General features: G+C 34.9%; 1 protein-coding gene across 1 annotated transcript in view; it reads left to right on the forward strand.

The window, feature by feature from the left end:
• Positions 1–5,151: 5,151 nt before the first annotated feature.
• The window catches only part of LOC132199764 (uncharacterized), a 30,047-nt gene continuing 15,788 nt past the window's right edge, over positions 5,152–19,410 (forward strand). The window contains exon 1 of the mRNA XM_059624722.1: positions 5,152–5,273. Within this exon, the coding sequence (XP_059480705.1) occupies positions 5,222–5,273 (52 nt within the window). The 5' untranslated portion in view covers positions 5,152–5,221. The remainder of the gene's footprint in view (positions 5,274–19,410) is intronic.

Here is a 19,410-nt window from a genome sequence, read left to right on the forward strand (position 1 = left end):
GTGTGGGCGCAAATTGTGGTACCAAACAGCGCACGCGATGAATTAAATAATATTATAAAATACATGGTTGCTAATTTGCTAAAAAAAATATTATAATTGTATTTGAATTCCACCAATTTTTAAGAAATTGATTTAATTAACTTCGTGAAAGGAAAAATTTGTGTTACGTACATATTTTTTGTATTTTAACTAATAAATAATCAAAGAAAGTAAACAAAAAAATAAAACATTTTCGGCGATCAAAGTATTAGTGTTATGCATTAGATTTAATAATCGGTTTAATAGTCAATTTAAGTGACGTTTTCTCGTGATTAAATTGTCCGTATTGTTAAGAATAGATTGATTCAATTTAATTATTGATTTAAAAAACACAAAAAGTTTGATAAATAATTTTAATTAAAAAAATATTGTAGTAAAATGCATATTTATTATTTTCAATGACATTAATTGTAAGATGCGCTCTAGCAGTAATTGCCTTGGATGGCATATCAATATAGGATCTTTATGGGGCAAAATAAATAATATAATGTGAAAAATGTAAAAAAAAAATCTTGTAAAAAACCGTAAAAAAATTGTCGAGCTTCAACTATTCTTCTATCTGTAAATTTTAATTTTAAATAAAAAACTTGCAAAATTCTTTCTAAAAAAATAAGTACCTTTTTGAGCAGAAAATTTTTTTTATCTCCCAACCATTAAAGAGAAACGCTTACTTGTGAAAAGTTGCATCAATTAAAGTACGTGCGCGCGCGAGTTGAGCTGCAAAAAGCGTTTCCATACAATTGGCTTTATAGGAGAGATGAAAAACGCTGAGTTGTGGCAAAAAGAAAGCAACTGCAGAGAGCAGCAAGTGATGCAGTTCAGCTCGGCAGGGCGTTCATTGTCTTTCTGGCCCGTCGCTCCATATTTCCCACTGCACAAATGGTGAAATAGAACACACTCGTCTGTTCATAACCGCGCGCTGCAGAGTACGGAGATAAATAACAATTCGCATTGTAAAGTATGAGTTATGCCCCGATGCGAACATAAATATATTTTTATTCGTCTGCCTTTTTGCACTCGCGGATAAATCATTGCAGCCTTATTAGCATAAATGTACTACTCTCCCTGCCGCGTGAGAGAGAGAGCCAGCCTTTCCAAACGCCGCCCGAGCCGCATTAAAAATAAATTTTAATTAGCATCTGCGGGGCTTTTAGGCCGAGTTTTAACTAAATCCCGCGCACTGTTTGCCCTTTCAAGTTGCCGCGCTTCGCTGGAGAAGCTCCGCGCGCGTAATCTTGCTTTTCATACGAGCCTCAAGAGATCTTTCAACTCTTTTGAAATTAATCAAGATGCATGGTTGCGAAAATTATTCTGAATTTAAGCAATTTTTAACAAAGACAGAGACAAAAATAGCTTTCCAAATGTTAATAAACAAAAAACATTATTTAGAACAAAAATTTTATTGCTAAGCACTAAATTTTGCACGTTTAATTTGTTTTGATGCAAATATATTGAAATAATTTAATCTGCAATTTTTTTTATAAATTTTAACTACCAAACTGCAGACTTTGGTTTTGTAGATCATTGTTTTTTCTTTTAAACTTGCAAAAACAAAAAGTTTCTTTTTTCATTGCTTCTACATCAATTTTCTTCCCAACTTCCTCCTCCATTCTTGTCACAGAATGTTCTCTCTTTGAACCTTTTTCAATACACTATGTACTTTTGACTTTTGAAACTCGAGTCACACTAGGCAGCTTTTTCCGAAGATCAGAATTCGCTCCGGAGAGAGAGAGAAATGCGAAACAAAAAGAGATCCATCTGCCGGTGCGCACCTCAGGGATGTTTAAGTCGCCCCGGGCCAGAAAGCGTTTCCAGGGGCAATGCAGATGATGTGCTGCACCACCTTTACCCTGCTGCAGCCTGCCGACTTTCGGATACGGTGTGTTTTGGGTCCTCGGGGACCGAACGAGCGAGAGCAAGAGCAAGCACGCATATGCGGCGCGCAAGAAGCGGCTCCTTTTACAGACTCATGAATATTGAGAGTCTCTAGCTCGACTCAGCCCTTTGCTCCCTGCCCTTGTTCTCCGCTGCCTTCTGATCGTCGACTCCAATTTGGCCTGGCTTAATCTGATTCGATTCGTGCTCGCATTCCATCACAAGACTAGTCCGCATCGTGTTTCTGTTTGCATGTGCGTTCGCTTTTTGCCCTTTCGCCCTTTAAACATCACGCTTTTCCTTTCAGCTCTTCACAGATAACTTCGCCAAACTCATCAGGGACTTCTGGATTCCACCACAATTTTGAGCACTTTGTCATCGTCATAAATTATCAAATTGAAACTGCTTCGTCAATGATGGGTAAGGTTTAAATTTAAGTGTAGGAAAGGCTTCAATAATTTCATAAAATTTGAGCACCTAAACTAAACAAGTTTTGTGTAATTTAGTGTAATCCCTTTATAACAAAACTAAGACTTTAATCAATTTGAATTATTGATTTGTTCCCGAAACAACTTTATGGGTTAATTTATGGGTTTTACACCATTACTCTAAATCACTTTCAATAAAAAATTAAAAAAATAACAACGACGAATAGAAAAAAGAAAAAATAAAAAAAATTATGCTTTAAACGTTAAATGGTCGTAGGACTCGTAGGAGGTACATTTTTGAGTTGATTGAAACAGCATGAGACAGTTTCTGCCTACACAACTGTTGGGAAGTGGGGCATATTTGAAATTTTGATTTATATACTGGATAATAAAACTTTATAATCTTAACTTTATTTCAAACAATTAACAATTGAAACGTTCTCTACCACTTTAAAAATGAGAATTTATCTAAAAGCATTAATACTCAAATTTTCTTATTAATAATATCGTGAAAGTAAAATCAATTTACCTGATCCCACTAGTTTATTCATTCCTTAGCACAGCAGAGTAGAAATGTCAAAGTCAGCAGCTGAAAATAGAAACAAAAAATAAATTAGAGGTTGCTGAGATAGTAAGTAAATTATGAGTTGAGCGATGACGGAGAACTGGCTGAAGAAATAAATCTAAAATAGATAATTAATGAATTTTTACTTGGACGTGGATATTGAGCTCAGTGTGAAAATTTAGAAGAAAATAACTAGATGCTACTCCAATGTTGCTTGCTTGCACTTACTTTTAAGTTCCAAAAGTAAAAGAACCGTAAAGTGCTTCTTATTTTTTCACCCTTTACAACAATTTCATTTAACTTGTCATTCATATTGTAAGTGGCAATCAAATCAGCGTGGAAGTTTATCAAAAAACTAATATTTTTAGTGCTCATTTATTTATATATATTATTTATTCTGTTTATTTATGATACAGAAAAAGAATAATTTCGTTTTTCATTGAAGTAGCTGGCGACAGATTCTGTACAATGTATTTGTAAAAAGGGGTCAGCTAGAAGTTTGTGAGTGAAAAGAAAAGCCCCGATAGAGATCAGATTGGCTCGGAGTCGCACATACACACAACATCCGGCAGAGCAAAGATAATAAAAGCGAAACTCGTCCGCCTTCCTCTCGAGATGCATCTCGTCTTATTTTCCAGAATTTCGGCCTGAGCGCGTGTTCCATTTTCGCGTGACGTCAAGTTTTTTCTCTTGTTCGCTCTCGTCACGAAGCCAAGAGAAAATATAAAATTTTTACGACACTTTATGAATAAATTTGGTTTTGCCAATAAAATGGATGCCGCCGCCGCCGCATCTGAAATGTAATTGCTTTTGGCTGAAACAACAACGACGATGGCGAAGAAGAAGAGTGACGCTCACAATCATTTCGCCGGGAACCAGTTTTGCGCTCTTAATCTGCCTGCATCTTTCACGCCAACAACACTCCCCGGCGGTATCGTCGCCACGCCACACGCCACACGCCACGCACCCCCTCCCTCCCTGCCTCGGGGCGTCAATTTCGCGAAAGGTGTGAACGCGAGAGACGCGAGTGAAAAGAGGCAATATTCGCTACTAACTGATGCTTCCGCGTGTGCGACACACACATATAATAATAAGAAGCCTGCCATCTCGTTCGCCCCAGGACGCGCGGAATGTGTAGTGGAATTGGAGATGGCCCATTTCCCTAACCCCGGCGTGATATTTGCGGTGCTCCAGAAAATAATGAGCCCCAATATAAAACACCACTCATTTTTATTTTTAAAAATTACACCAAATTAAGTTTTTTAATGTAGTTCCATTTATTTTGTCATACTATGATTTATTTTTGGATTTTTATAAACAAAAATACAAGTTAAAATTAATTTTAAACAGATAATTATTAAATTTTTATTTAAATTGTGTTCTGCAAATATTTCTTTAAATAATTTAATTTATTATTTACCTTTTTATAGTTATTTATTAGTTTATATATTCTTTTTGTAAAATTTCACATTTTATCAAGACAAGTGGCATTACAAATTATACATACTATGGTAAAATCCCATTTAAATGTTCAGGAGTCATGAATATAATTAATTTTATTATAAACTTCGATTCAATTCAACTGTATTTTTGCTTTAAAATTTAACTTAAATCATGACCTTCAAAGATCGATTCAAATTTTAAGTGACGCTTGCACTATTCCCGCCTTCCTTTTCAAGTTTTAAATTGATTTTCAAGCTCATATTCACGGCAACTTAAGCCCTTGAACATCTTCAGAGGTGATTAACAACTCACAAAATAATCATAGTTCCAAAGAAATTCCTCCTAAGTTTAAATGTTCATCCCTGTACGTTTTAAATTCAGTCAAATCTTTTTTTTAAACTAAAAATTTATCAAACATAATCTTCATTACATTATAAAAAAGGACTTTTAATTAAAAAATAGTCTCTTTCCTATTAACCTTTCAATTTTCCTGTTCCCGCCCCTGCAGAACTTTGCCAAAAATCTCATTTCACCGCACTTGATAATCAAGAGGATCGGCGAACCGCAAATTAAATTTGAGCTTCGCATTATGCACGAGACAAAAAGCAGCGATTCAGAAACCGGGGGTTAATGCCAATGAGGGTTAATTATCACCCCTGCCTTCAATTCGGCGCGACGAATTAGCCGGCAATAAATTTAATTAGGCGGCGTCGTGCGCGCGCACTGTATTTTGATGCGGCGGCGACCGCGGCGCCCCTTGTCGGGGCTGCTTTCTCACCCCGGCACACGCAGCCAGTCCAAATCCACCCTCGACGGGCAGAACATGTTGCACTGCCGCTAAATCACCGCCTGCATCTCAATTCTCGCGAGGATGGAGCCGCGGCTGATCGCCACTGTCATCGCGCTCTTCGTCTTTGCCCACGGTAGGCTTTTTTAATTTATTACATGTTTTAAATTTTTTATAATTAATTAATTACGTCTAAAATATCGTATAAATTACCCACAATAGTTCAAATCAATTTAAAAGGCATAGATTAGAAAAGGATGACATTGTCTTTTTGAAAATTACTTGAAAGTTTCAGAATATTTTCCTATCCAAATCTCCACTACCACTGATAAACACTGATGAATTTCAGTAATTACAAGTTAAGATAAGAAAATAAAATTATTGTTAAATATCTATTTCATGACAATAAAACACCGTTACAGAAATAGGGAACAATATATTGATATAAATTATTATTTATGCTATATAGCTGTGGCTGTAATTTAATCCTATTCTGATTCTCTTCGAAATGGTCAAGAAGAAATGTAATGATAAAACGACAATGTAATCGTCACAAAAGAGCAATTTAGGTATGCAATTTATATTCTTATTAGGTGAGAATTTTTATATTTAAACATAGATTTTATAAAACATAATTTCCCTTTCTCAATCTAATCTTACGCACTATATTTCTCATTGCTTGTAGATGACCACCCATCATTCAAATTAAAACCAGAAATCCCAGACTCCATTTTACTGAAAGAGCCGAACTTAATCTATTTAAGCTAACAAACCTTTGTAATAAACAACCTACAAAAAAAACTTATTTGATAGAATTTGTTGTAAATTTAAAACTTTTTTTCCAATTACCTTTAAAATTATATTGTTAATTTTTTAGCAAAACGAGTTGAAATCACTGTTGTATTTTGAATAGACTAAAACCTAAACTAATTTTCGTGGAGAACCACGCATAAATTACTATGCTAATTAGAATGTGTTTCAATTTCTGGGCAGTTTCTTTTGCAAATTAATGCTCATTTTAGAACTAAAATCGCTTATTTTGAAATCACTATCTGAAATTTCATGTAAATCCTAAGTGTGTCACTTATTTTTCTATAAATTTTATCAAGAATTTATTGTTTCAAATGGAGAGTATTAAATTGCATCTCCTTGCTTAATCTAATGGAAAGCTTTCAAATGTGTTCTACTTTAGATTGAGTTAAATTCAATTAGCTCATCAATCCATAAGGACATTATGTAGCGGCACAATTGAAGGGCGTGGATCAATCGAAATTTAGCGGTGACGCCGTATATAGATATAGGACAGGGCGAAAATTGGCGGACAACGCACTTCAACCTGCCCTTCCACGCGTAAAATAAAAATTTCACAAATGGGCCGTAAAACGAGATCGCGCGCGCGATATTCTCCTCGTTTTTATTGTCACGGCCTCTTCTTGTTTTACGAGAGCGAGTCGAGCCGCAATGAACGCGCAACAATGAAGAAGGCCAACAATCGGGTCGTTAACGCGCCGATCATTTTTTCCATCTGCGATTGTCTCTCTGTCCGCAATTTGCGGCGGCTTCACCTGTAAAAGAAGAGAGGTCGTAAAATAAAGGCCCCTCGCCATTGGCGCCGCAAATTGACACTTTTTATAAACTCTAGGTGGTGGAAAAAATGTGGCTTTTGAGCAAATATCGCCGAGCAGAAACAACATTGTGTCGCTTCGAATGACGGCCGCGTATTTTTTGTAAATTGATATTGACTGTGTTTGTTTTTCTCTCTCTCTGCTCGTTTTATTTTTTTTAGGAATATAATTTGAAATGTCATGGGAGTTGATGAATCGCGGCGCAATTTATGGCACAATTTATATATTCGCGCAATCAAACAGAAAACTCGAGCAGGTTAATGAAAAATTGCCTTTCTGCCACGCGCGCTATGTTCTTCCATGACTGAATTTGTTTGTGGCTATTGTGATTGCTAAAATATATACATTTTGATTTGCTTTGACAAGCTTTAGGACGCTTCATTAATTAGCCAGTGCGTCACTAAATACCGCAAAGTGAACTTGTAAAAATACTGCTTTTGCCGCGTGTAAATAAATAAAGTGCTTTGTAGCAAATTAATGGGAAAAAAGAGTTCACATTTTACTGATACGAGTTTTAATAAGCAAAATATTGCCCTTATCCTTCATGCAATCAGGCATTAGTTTTAATGGTTTTGATTAAAATTTGTATTCAAATTAATTTCCCCATTTTATTTAAAAGTTATTTCCACCCATTTTAACTCCAAAAGGTTAAGTCGGAAGTAAATTGGCTACCGGTTTAATCTTGATGAATAAATAAAATGGCCAATTGAACCCAAAGATGAAGAGTGTAAATTAAAAAAAAAGACAAGAAATGCTTCTTGGGAATATACTTATTAAAGACATGTCAATTAAAATTTTTTGTAATAATTTTGATTTTGAAGCGATAACGTGTAAATGCTTCAATTCAGTTTAAAATGATATATTATTTAAATATTTTTAATGATTATACTTTTTAATATATTCTCAATCAATTTTAATATCAAAAATAGAACCTCCATGCTCCATAACAACTGAAGTATTCAAATTTTCTCTGAATTCCATTACTTTCCAATTAATATTTATTTATGTTGCCTCCATAGAAGCAGGAATGTTTACAGGGCCAATATCTATAATATTTTAGAGAAATCCAACTGCCTTACCTTCTCTATACTTCATCCCCACGTTCCCGCAGGTTCAATTGAAAAATATTGAATTTAGCACAAAGTAATTGATACGCTATTGGAAGATTTTTTCGGAAGAGCTTTCATTCACCTTATTCATATTGTTCTTGAGCCTAGCTTTAAACTCTGTATAAGGCTGAGATTTTTTACTCTCTTTTAGGGTGTGTGTCCCGTTTTATTTTTACAAAATTTAAAAAAAAAAATGAATACATATTATTGCAGTGACTAATCAGAGTGGCCATCAATAATTTTATTTAGAGATATCGATACTAGATTTCAACAAGCATAATTTATACAATTATTAGAAATATTTACATCAGTAAACTTCACATTATGGTCTGATAATTTTTTTTTCCAAAGTTCAAATTCAAACTGAGGGTGATTAATGTAAAATACACAATTAATCCAGCGTCACACCATCATTTATTATTTAGGGACCAGAACTATTTTTATAAAGAAAAAAAATCAAAAGATACCACCGCGTCTAGTTAGTAGATTGCATTAACTTTTAAAATATCTCACAGAAACTTTTAGGCGTTAAAAACGAAACTCTCAAGGGCCCATAAATTCGTAGCAAAATTTTCTTCCACTATACGGATGCGGCGCCTTTATAACTTTTAAGCACGCGTAATCTAATACAGCGCGAGCGAGCGAGCAGAAAAGAAGCCGCTGGCTGCGAGAATTTTTCCAGCTCCGCCGGCTGCTGCTTCCGAACGGGTTGAGATTTTGCCGGCAAGAATTATAATGCAATCAGCGAGCTGAAGGTTTTCATTACCGAAGAAGTATAAGTCCGTGCCTCGCAAGAACTGCACCTCGATTTGCATTTTCCGGGACTTTTCCTCCGTTTAATTTGCACTACTTTTAATTTATGCATATTGAAGCGAAGAAAAATTGGATCGTGAGAACTTTCAAGTTCCGAGGCACTCTGCGATTAGATCGATTTATTTATTGTCGTCACACGAGTTTTGCGAGCGTCAAACAAGCAAGTTTTGACCTTTTAACAGGAAAAGAAAGAAACGAAGTGCGTAAGATGTGAAGGGTTGTTTGAGACAACTTTTACGAGGGCATTATGCATATACGCAACTCACACACATACGCAGAAGACCAGTAGTTTGCATGGTGATAGCATACGCCTTCTTGATAGCGTAAAGCCGATCGTAAAACGCAAAAACCCTTGAAAGAGCTTGAGGAGAGAGCAATTGATCCATAAAAATGCGGAAGCTCTATTGTTTTAAATTATTCAGCTTTTGAAACGTGCAAACATGTTATTCAAAATTATTGTTATTCTTTGCAGTAAATTTGTGAATTAAACTTATGATTAATGTTTATTTATTCTTTTAAATTACTTTTTCAGCAAGCATACCTGAAAGTTGGAAACGTTTATCTGATATAAAGCAAATTCTAGAAGCTTAAAGATGTTTTAAAGGGTGTATTACACTTTTTCCCAAATATCTCAATTTTCTCGCTCTTATTTTATTGTGATGTTTGATGTTTTAGTATTCAATTTAAAATTTGAAACTGCAAATTAACAGGATAAGATTTAAATTCATCTATATAATTGCAAGCGTAAAAAAAAATTGGTAATCAAAATTTTAAATTCTTTTTTATCCATTACATAAGCTATTGCCTTAACAATTAATAAAATCTCCAACATAAATCTAGTTCATATAAATGATGATTAATTAAAACTTTGCGTAGCCTACAATTTTAATTATAATTGTTCTAAAAAACTTCAGCTAGAGTCATAATTAGAGAAAATAAATATAAATTGCTCTCTCATGAATTAAAGCTGTATTAATGAGAAGGTCTAGTATTAATGTAAAGCTTTTGATTGATTATTTGAAAGCATCAATATGCTGGAGCCTTAATTTAGTTCAACTTTAAATCGCTGATGCTTAATGAGCAGAATCGGTGATTCAGGAAAAGTGGAGCGAACACGTTCTCGCTCCAGTGTGTGGCTTGAAAAGTTGCATAAACAACGCCAATGAATATACGTGGGTGCAATGCACGGGGCTGAGTGCACGCGGCAAACTTTCCACATAATAATCTCGACCGCAAGCATTCACGAGTCGGCGCCGATCTAAAAAGGCGAAAGAAAAACGATAATCACGTTCAAATGTGTGGTCTGAATTATGATAATGAAATGCAAATAAGTGGACGGGCAACTTTTCCAAGAGAGAAGTTGCGACGGAACTCAAGCCGACTGCGGAGACTTGAAACTCTTGCACAATAAAAACAAAGTTTTTCTTCGTCTCTCTTCTTTGATTTTAATTTGTAATTACTTATATTCTTGCACGAAAAGTATGATTACTCAATTAGAGATTTCTCTTGGTGAATATTTCAGAAAAAAAGTAACAAATTTATTTAGCAAAATGAGTCGATCTCAATATAGCTTCCTACTTTCATATTTTTTTTTTCGTCAATCAGTTTCATTTTATCAGTTCATTTCTTGAGACTTGTTAATAATTACAAAATCTAATTCCTACTGACAAATATGCCAGAAACATGTGTTTTTTTTTTTTTTTTTAGAAAATAAATTCGTGTTTTAACGTCTTGGCTTGTCATTTACAGAATTTCAATATTCTTAAGTGTTACAGAAAGTTTTAGTCAACTATTTTAAAATAAGGTCAAAAAATAAACCAAAATTGAATTCCTGTGCTGATTAGGCATGCACCTGTGCGTGCTCACTCACTCGTCGGTCGGTAATCTCTCTAGGCATTTTATTTTCGCCTTCCAACCACACGTTTCTTGTTTTGTTGTTGTTTGTGTTATTTCTCGGAGAAAGTCTCGTCTTTGACTCCCTTTTTTTATTTTCTTCCGGCGCCCGTGAGTGCTGTTTGGGGGGATGACTGATGCTCATTATTGTGTTCAAAGGAGCCGACGACGACTTTTCTTACATCTTTTTTCTGTCTATATTCGTCTCGCGCGTGGAGCATCATTAAAACTGAATCACCCGATTGCAACCTCATTGTCATTGGGTGTCTCCGTGCGCGAATGAAATTCTAATTAAGAGCAGGTGCTGCGTCGAATTTCGCCTCTCTCGGGGATTTTGATCCGCGTGCCCTCGCGTGAAACACGTTCCTTTCTTCTCAAAGCTCTCCGACCCACTCGAGGAGAAAGTAATTCGGAAAGCGAGCGGATTTTATGATTTCGGAGATATTTTTGTACCATTTTCTTTTTGACATCTTTAAAAAATATGTGTTTGATTTTCGTATTGTGTTTCACTCAAGCTCACTCATAACGTGTGTATCGATTTTCAATGGTTTCGTTTGTAAAAGCAGAGGTTAGGAGAAACGTTAGCTGCTCACCAAGTCTCGATCTAACCACAAAAACCACACGATCCTGAAAGCGCTTGAGATGTGCAGGCGAGAATGTGGTTTTGTAGATCGTCTCTTCGAGAGACTGCTTGACTTATGAGCAAGTATAAAGAGGATTAAATTTTGAAGTAAAAAAAAAAAAAAATACAAAATTATATACATTATATTAAAATAAATGTATATTTATACTTGAAATAAATTATAATACATCTTAACATTTTACCGCTTTATTATTTTATTTTAATATCCATAATTAAACGCATATTTTTTTTTAAATTTTTCTTTGCTTAATTAGCTTGACGTTCCTAGTTAGACATTGAAACAATAGCTGGTCTTACTAAAAGTTAAATATTTTATATATAATTAATTTATACAAATCAATCAGAAGAAGTTTCAATATTAAAGGAGATTAATGCATACTAGTAATTCTCAAGCAGACTGGGATTTTCTGCTAGTGATGCAATGATACGCTTTAATTTTTTAACCTTGCACCTTGTTAATTAAAATACTTCAACCGCAGGAACTTCATCATAGTAATGTAACTTATTTTAAATGAACCCTTTAATTAAACTAGCTGCGAGAAGTCGTTGAGACTAGCACGCATCGCCAATTTTTGCAATCTGCATTCACGTTGCCTGTGCCGGGTTTTGATGTCTCTTGGATCTTCCGAGGGGAAAATTTTGATCAAACCAAATGCAACGAGCTGCAAAACGGAACATTAAACGGTGCATGCGATGCCGTCTGTGAGTGCACAGAATGAAAAAATAAATAACCAAGCAGCAGTTTTTTTTCATTCCTTTTGCTCTCTTTCGTCGGTTGACGGACGCCGAGCACTCTGCAAAATAGACAAGGGCTCCCTTGTGACATCGGCTGGTCTCACTTTCCCGTCAACCTTGCCTTGCAAGGAAAAAAATCAAAGGGTTTCGTTTCACCTTGACGTGGACGATTCAATGCGAAATTGAAAACTATACCTGGAAAATCAGAAAATCCTTCAGATTCTACAAATGTTCCAATCGCTATTATTATTTGATATTCTAAATTCTATAACACTGAACTGCAAATTTAATAATGATCAGATTATATTTAAGGCATGTACAAAAATTAATAGTTATTCCATCTTTAATTTGCATTTTTTTTAATTTTAAAATTTTTGTCATAGTATGTAGATTTAAAAGATTTCACAGTACCAATGATTGTAGTTAACTGAGTATTTTAAATTTATACTGGAGATAAAATTGCAGCAGAATGAATAAATTTGAAACAAAATAAATCAAATTATACAAAATGCAGCAATTAAAATTAAATTGTGCATATCATAAAATATTAGAATAAAGTTTATTAAAATTGAAATCAAGAGTACAACTTCATTTATTTTTTAGAGCTTCATGATCAAAGGTTATGCATCATGCATTCCTCAATGGGTTTTTCCTGTTGTTTTTTGTTCCTTGCGGATTTGCAGGAAAGACCAATAAGAACAATATTATGCTGTTGTGTACATGTTTCAACTATGGGCTATTGCCCATCAATGGAAACAGCCAATTTTTAATTACATTCATAATCAACCTTTATTTTAATTTATTTCAACAATATTCTCCTTCGTGTGAATTGACTTGATTCAACATTGTCAAAATTAAACTTTTAAATAATTTTCTATCCTGTTATTGTCAATTTTTTTTACGCAAATTATTCAGTTTTCAATTTAATTTTACCTAAAATAATTGATTTATTAGCGGCTCTCAACTAACTTCCTATTTTAATGTCTGAAATTATAGATGTTAAAAATCACATTTAATTCTTCTGAGTGAGATTTCGCATTCTAGACTAGACCAAGATTGAGTTGCGTGCGCCATGTTTCGGTGCCCTTGTCAAATTTTAATTAGCTGCTGTGCGCTTTTTGCTGAGACGCCCTCCCTGTTTTTAGCTGCGCGGCTCTCAACTCTCGGCAATTTCCTTTCAAATTAACCTGCGCTGCTCCTGGCACGGCTGCTGCCACATTTCATGCATGCAGATCACATCAAGGCGCCCTGCTCTCTCGCGAAACGGATTTTTAATCCGCTCGACCGCGCGTGCAGCCCAATGAAAATCGCGTTTTCCCTCCGGCCGGCGCTCCTTGTGCAATAACGACATTTTTATTGCCACTTCACATCAGTCGGCTCGCGTTTCCCAGCCAGCAGCAATTATTCCATCAAAAGGCCCCACGCCGATTGGAATAAACTTTAAATTTTTCATCCCTCTGTTGGGATTTTTTCTAAATATAATCGTATGAAGCATTTAAAATTTTGCTTTTTGTCCTAGTATTATTAACAAACCTTATCAGCGACGAGTTGATCCCACCTTCTCGGTGAACTTTTTCCGCGCCCAATCAGAAACCGAATATTTTCGCACACGCTTATTACAAGTTTAAATGATTACATAAATGGAAGGTTCGCTTAGTGAAAATTAAAGTAGGCTGAAATTACGGCTATTTTGAATGAAAAGCGGCAATTCTAGTAACCTGAAGGGAGGGTGGAGGGTGATAGGGCGGCAAGATTGTGGGTTGGTCAATGCACCGAAAATTTCCACCGTTTCCTTGGTTTCAGCAAGATACGGTGCACTGTAAATACCGTAAATACTTGTATTAGGCCATATTTGAACATCTAACTTATAATTTATATTATTTATTTTATATTATAATTGAAATATAGTTTTTTTATGTTTCATTTTACATATTTAAAATATTAAATTAAATCATTTTTTGAATAATTAAATGTTTTTATGTCTTAAAATTTAATACTTACATGTGTATGATGTTCATTTTATTATTTTGTGAATTTAGGTATTAACTTTATGTATCTTATGTATATTAATTTGTATATATCATACTACTGAAGCCCTGCCAACAATACAGATTATTAATTGAAATTGCATTCTCATTAATTACAAGAAGAATAATATAATACATTATGCAAATTGAATAATATTATTACGATCTACTGGAATTATAGTTTTCTAATATTAAATTTTAAAAAAGTTTTTAAATTAACAGATATTTGAAGCACATATCCTAATTTACAATTTAAAATTTTAAATATTACACAACTGACTTTCAAATAAAATCGTACGTTTCATCGCAGTTGGACCCTGCAGTCGTTTTTGTATCAAAGAAAATTTCCTCTCATCTAAATTTCCTCTCATCTGCGCCATGTCGCCGTTCGACGGAACAAAGAGGATGCTGCAAATGCAAACAAATAATAACACAGTCGCCGGCTTTTTATTTCACAGCAGCGGCTCGTTCTGGTTACTGCTCAGTTGTACTCTTTTTTTCCAGTCCTTCTTGTTTACAATGGCGCTTATTTTTACAGCGAGCTAATATTCTTATTCAAATAGGAGATATACACATGGTTGTTATATTCCAATTGCCGTTCTATTTGTTTTTGTTGCATACTCCGGCGACGATATGCAAACTAGATGAAATTTGCGGCCTTTGTACGGCAGTTTGCGAGCTGAGAATGATAAACCGGCAAGTGTCACACTTACGACCCAATTTGCTTCATTTTCTACCACGAACAGACTTTACTATTTCTGAACTTTTTTATTAATGGAACAATTTTTCCATCCACTAGTCAATAAAAATGAATTAACAAACACATAATAAACATAATTTTTGAAAAAATTAAAAGTTTGAAACTGAGAGAAGTATCTGAAGAAAATTTTTATGAAAAACATTTTTCTAAATAATAAAATAACTCCGTTGTTTTTTCATAATTTTCTCTTAATTTCCAAAATATTTCCAATTAATATTTTTACAGATTTTAGCACACAATTAAATTTAAGCACGTGATAAATATGTTTGGAGTGAAAAGAAACGCCGAACCCTTTCTATCAGGAAAAAATAGTCAAAATTAAAGTTGCTGCCACAAAAACTGCTAGCAGAGGAAAAATCTTCGTTGGGCGGTCTATTAAAAATTCTCTCATTGAAGGCGTATAAAATTTTCTTTTGCAGTTTTAAATTCAGCGCCCGTTCCTGAATTTTAATTACAAATAATATTATTTGCATTTTGCTACAAATATTCATGATTATGAAATTTTCATTATAAATGATAATTAATATCGTACATTACGGAAACCTTTGCTTGAATTTTCTTTCGAACTCACATCAAACTTTCAATACCAGCAAAAGACATTCATCGACGTGTCCTTGACGAGTATTGGCAAAGAAGAAGAAACTGATTTGAAATGTGAAGTCGCTGCCGGAGTTGTGCTGACACAATTAAATCCGTCCCTTGGCGCCGAATGTAAAAAGGAAGCAGATTAATCTGCGAGCAACAAGAATGAAATCCAATCACAGAAGACGAGAGGCAAACAAATTCCGCATCGCTCTCTCGAAAAGAGAGGAAGCCGACAGACGCAATCAAGCGACACCGCAAGCGGCCATTGAACACTGCGCCCTGTTTAATCCACCTCCGCCCTGCTCTGTCTGTTTTCTTAGGCTGCGCTTGTTTGGTTGCAAGGCTACATTGTCGCAACTCTAATTTCGCAACAAAGCGAGCCCCGCAAAACGCGGATTAATTTCACCAGCCTCCCCGTCGGATCGACTATCCGGCGCGTATTCCCTTCAGGGTCATTGATTCGGGTGCTGGAGCGTTTGAACCGAAAATTGGGCTGCCCTGCCGCCCACCCGCGCCGACCGTCGATTTTCTGCATATTTTCACTTTCAATTTATTTGCAGCTCGTTTGAGCGTTGCTTCACGCGCGCTTTGCTAATTTCGCTCGCCGCCGTTAATTTGTTCGTTATGCAGAAATTTTAATTCTACTCTCACAGAAGCGGAATTAAAGTAGCTTGGAAAGGTCAACCGGCTGACAATTCAAATCGCATAGTTGAAATAAAGTTAGGAATATTTTTAAAAATATTGCTCTAGAATTGACAGAAAATGAACGCAATTATTTTTAATCTTGTAAAAGTAAGAATAAATTTGGAAAATGAAACTTAAAAGTAAAAAACAACCTTTCACAATCATTTGATTTCTTGTACATTTTTTATATTAACTAAAATTTGAAAGACTCCAATTTTAAATTGATTTAAAAGAATCCATGCAATTATTTTATAGTTTTTTCATTCTTCCGATTGTTTGCTTCTTATTTCTATGTCAAATGATGGATAGAGAAAGCAAATCATAACTGGAAAAAATAGAGTTGCTGGACACAACGGCAACACCACTAGCAAAAAACGGGTTTTTAATAAGCTATAGAGAGTTACATGCGTTATCATTTATTTGCAAAACTTTATTCCAACTCCATATAGCAATTTAGCCTCATGCAAGCATTGAGCGTTTAATAAATAAATTGTTTCTTAGGAGCAAGCTTAAAAATGAATGCAAAGTCATTCATTCAAAATTTTAGGAATTGAAAAAGTGAATATCTTTAAAAACAAAAAGTAAATAAAATTTTGTTGCTGCCCTTCTGCAAAGTCTTGATTCTTCGTGTGACTTTTGACGAGGCAATTTCCTTCTTTGCACCCCCGCTTGCCCTCTCCTTTTCTCTGTGAAAGAAGAGGCGACTCGTTTTCCTCTAATTTTCCTCAAGTGCTTCCCGTCTTTCTTAATCTGCCGGCAAGCGAGATTCATTTTCCTTGAGCAAAAATCCAACTCGCCCCGGCGAGTAGAATAATGAATGAGCTAATTAAAAATCTGCCGACTTTGATCATCGCCGTGCCTAACAGAGCGGAGAGCAAAACGGAATTGATGGCCAGATTTATTGCAGAAGGGGGAAAGACAAAAAATTACCTGCAGCAGGCGCGAGAGAGACACTTCATTGTTTTCTCGGTGTGACACCTTCGGAACAAGGGTCTGGAGCAAGTTTAGCGGACAAAAAGAATGAAAGAAAGTTGAACGCGTTTTTTTCTTTTCTGCAGCACACGGCCGAGTTCAAAACTGGAGCGACGATGAAAATGTGTGTGTTCTTCTTGGCGCAACTTTACATGGCAACATATTGCAGGAAACAACACTTTTGGGTCACTGCTTTTGTTGAACGGGATTAATTACGCCCAGCAGCCGCTCCCCCTCCACCCATAGCAGATAAATTTATGGTGTACTTTATGGAGCCTCGCGCATTGGCGACAGAACGCAAACGCGAATATGTTAATAACTTGTTGCGTCCTGCCGTCAATTAGAGAGAGGATTACTTGCAATTAAATTTGCAAAGTGGGAAAGAAACAGTCTAAAGAAAAATGAAATCGAAAAGTTCACTTAACCGACTTTGCTAAATGGCAACCAAATTAAATACATTTGTTTGTATCTCTTGTAACCCTATTTTTATTTATTGCTCGTAGATAATCTCAAAAAGACAATATTTCTTTGGGAATTATTTTCTTTTTGAATTTAGAATGACAGGGGGGTGTTTCTCTTCTTGGATTGAAATCCAGAGAGAATCTATTTGATATTAAAAATTTCAAATTACACCTTTACTAATTATATAGTTAGTAGCTGTACCAAGATGGGAATAGACTTGAAGTTGACTTGTGTAACCGTTAAAGCATTTGGTAGGTCTGTTTGTTATTATATTATATATCGTCGGCTACGCGGACAGATGGCCAGTCCGTCGCTCCGCTTTTTGACACAAATGGCCACTAGCCATTTGCGCCGTTGGTACAAATGGCCACTCGACAGCTTTTCCAATTTTACAGGAGAAGCAAAAAACTGATTATCTGCGAGAATGTTCAGATTTCAGAATCCACTTTTTAACTCAAGGTTAAGGATGATATTGCAATTAAATTAGTGAAAAAATTATTCCAAAAAACGAAAAATCACCGCTGATATGAATATAAAGGCGAAATCGGAGCCGCTGCTGCGGAGCGGCTGGTTGACACAACAGTGGCGCCCCGTCAGTCGAGGTGTCGCGAAGAATGCTCGTTGTGATAGACGTTTGCGCGAATGCAATATTTTTTTAGAACGCGTTAATTTAAATTATTTAAAATTTCAGCGTTGATTCATAATTAGATAATTAATTTTTTGATTTGCTAGTTTAAAATAAATTCCGTCTGGGAGAGGAGTTATTATTGTTTCCGCGAGAATTTTGTTCCATCAATTTTAAAAATAGAGAAAAGCTTAAAACAATATAAACCTTTATAGAAAAATGTTGCCAATTAAATTTCCTACAATTTCTTCCATTGGCTTAAAGGCGTCAGAAATTTTTTCACTTATGTACGGAAGGCTAAAAGTCAAAATATTATTTTTATTCATAGAATAAAATTTTTAGAATTTTTTTGAGATAGCCAATCGATTGGAAATTTAATTTTAAATCTAGCTTCCAAATTACACCAAAAAATGTTGAGCCGTTTTTAAGTTGCACTTTGCTTTCTCGTGAGCGCTCTGACGGCACCCTCGTCTTCAAAAGCAGTTTGAAGGGTGATCACATTATTATATTCTTATTTTAAAACGGCTCAATATTTTTTGATGAAATTTAATAACGGAGGTGAAAATTTAATTTCCAATCGATTGGCCATCTCGAAAAAATTTTAAAAAAATCTTATGCTATAAAAAAATATTATTTTGACTTTGAGCCTTCCGTATGTAAGTGAAAAAATTTTTGACGTTACTAAGCCAATGAAAAAAATTGTAGAAAATTTAATTGGCAACATTTTTCTGTTTAGGTTATTATTTTTTATAACTTTTCTCTATTTTTAAAATGGACGGAAAAAAATTCTCGCGGAAACATTAATACCTCCGCTCCTAGACGGAATTAATTTTAATCTAGCATTATCAAAAATACATGATTAAATTGAACTTCATCGCTGAAATTTTGAATATTTTAAATTCACGCGTTCTAAAAAAAAAAGATTGCATTCGCGGAAACGTCTATCACAACGAGAGCATCCTTCGCAACACTTCGTTTGATTGAGTCCGTCCATTTGAATTAGTAATTAACTAATAATGAGATTTTACTTCTAGAAAATTGTAAAATATTTTAATATTTATTATACATTTTTTCAAGATTTTTTTTATTTTTATCATTTTTTCCAATTTTAACATTAAACGCATTAAAAGTATTTATTCATATTATCCGGCGATATGGGAAACCACATGAGGGGGCGTGGCTTTCATGGCACTTCTTGCTTGCGGGCTCAACAGAAGAGCCATCTACGGGTAAAGTTGGTACTTTTAGCGTGTGGGCTGGTGCATTTTGACTTTTTGAACATATTCGCGCAGAAAAAAAAATTTTCTCCGGAAATGCGAATTGGCCATTTGTACCAACGG

This window comes from Neocloeon triangulifer, unplaced genomic scaffold (genome assembly GCF_031216515.1).
Source record: "Neocloeon triangulifer isolate White Clay Creek 2 clone unplaced genomic scaffold, ASM3121651v1 ptg000014l, whole genome shotgun sequence".
In the NCBI taxonomy this organism is placed as follows: Eukaryota; Metazoa; Arthropoda; class Insecta; order Ephemeroptera; family Baetidae; genus Neocloeon; species Neocloeon triangulifer.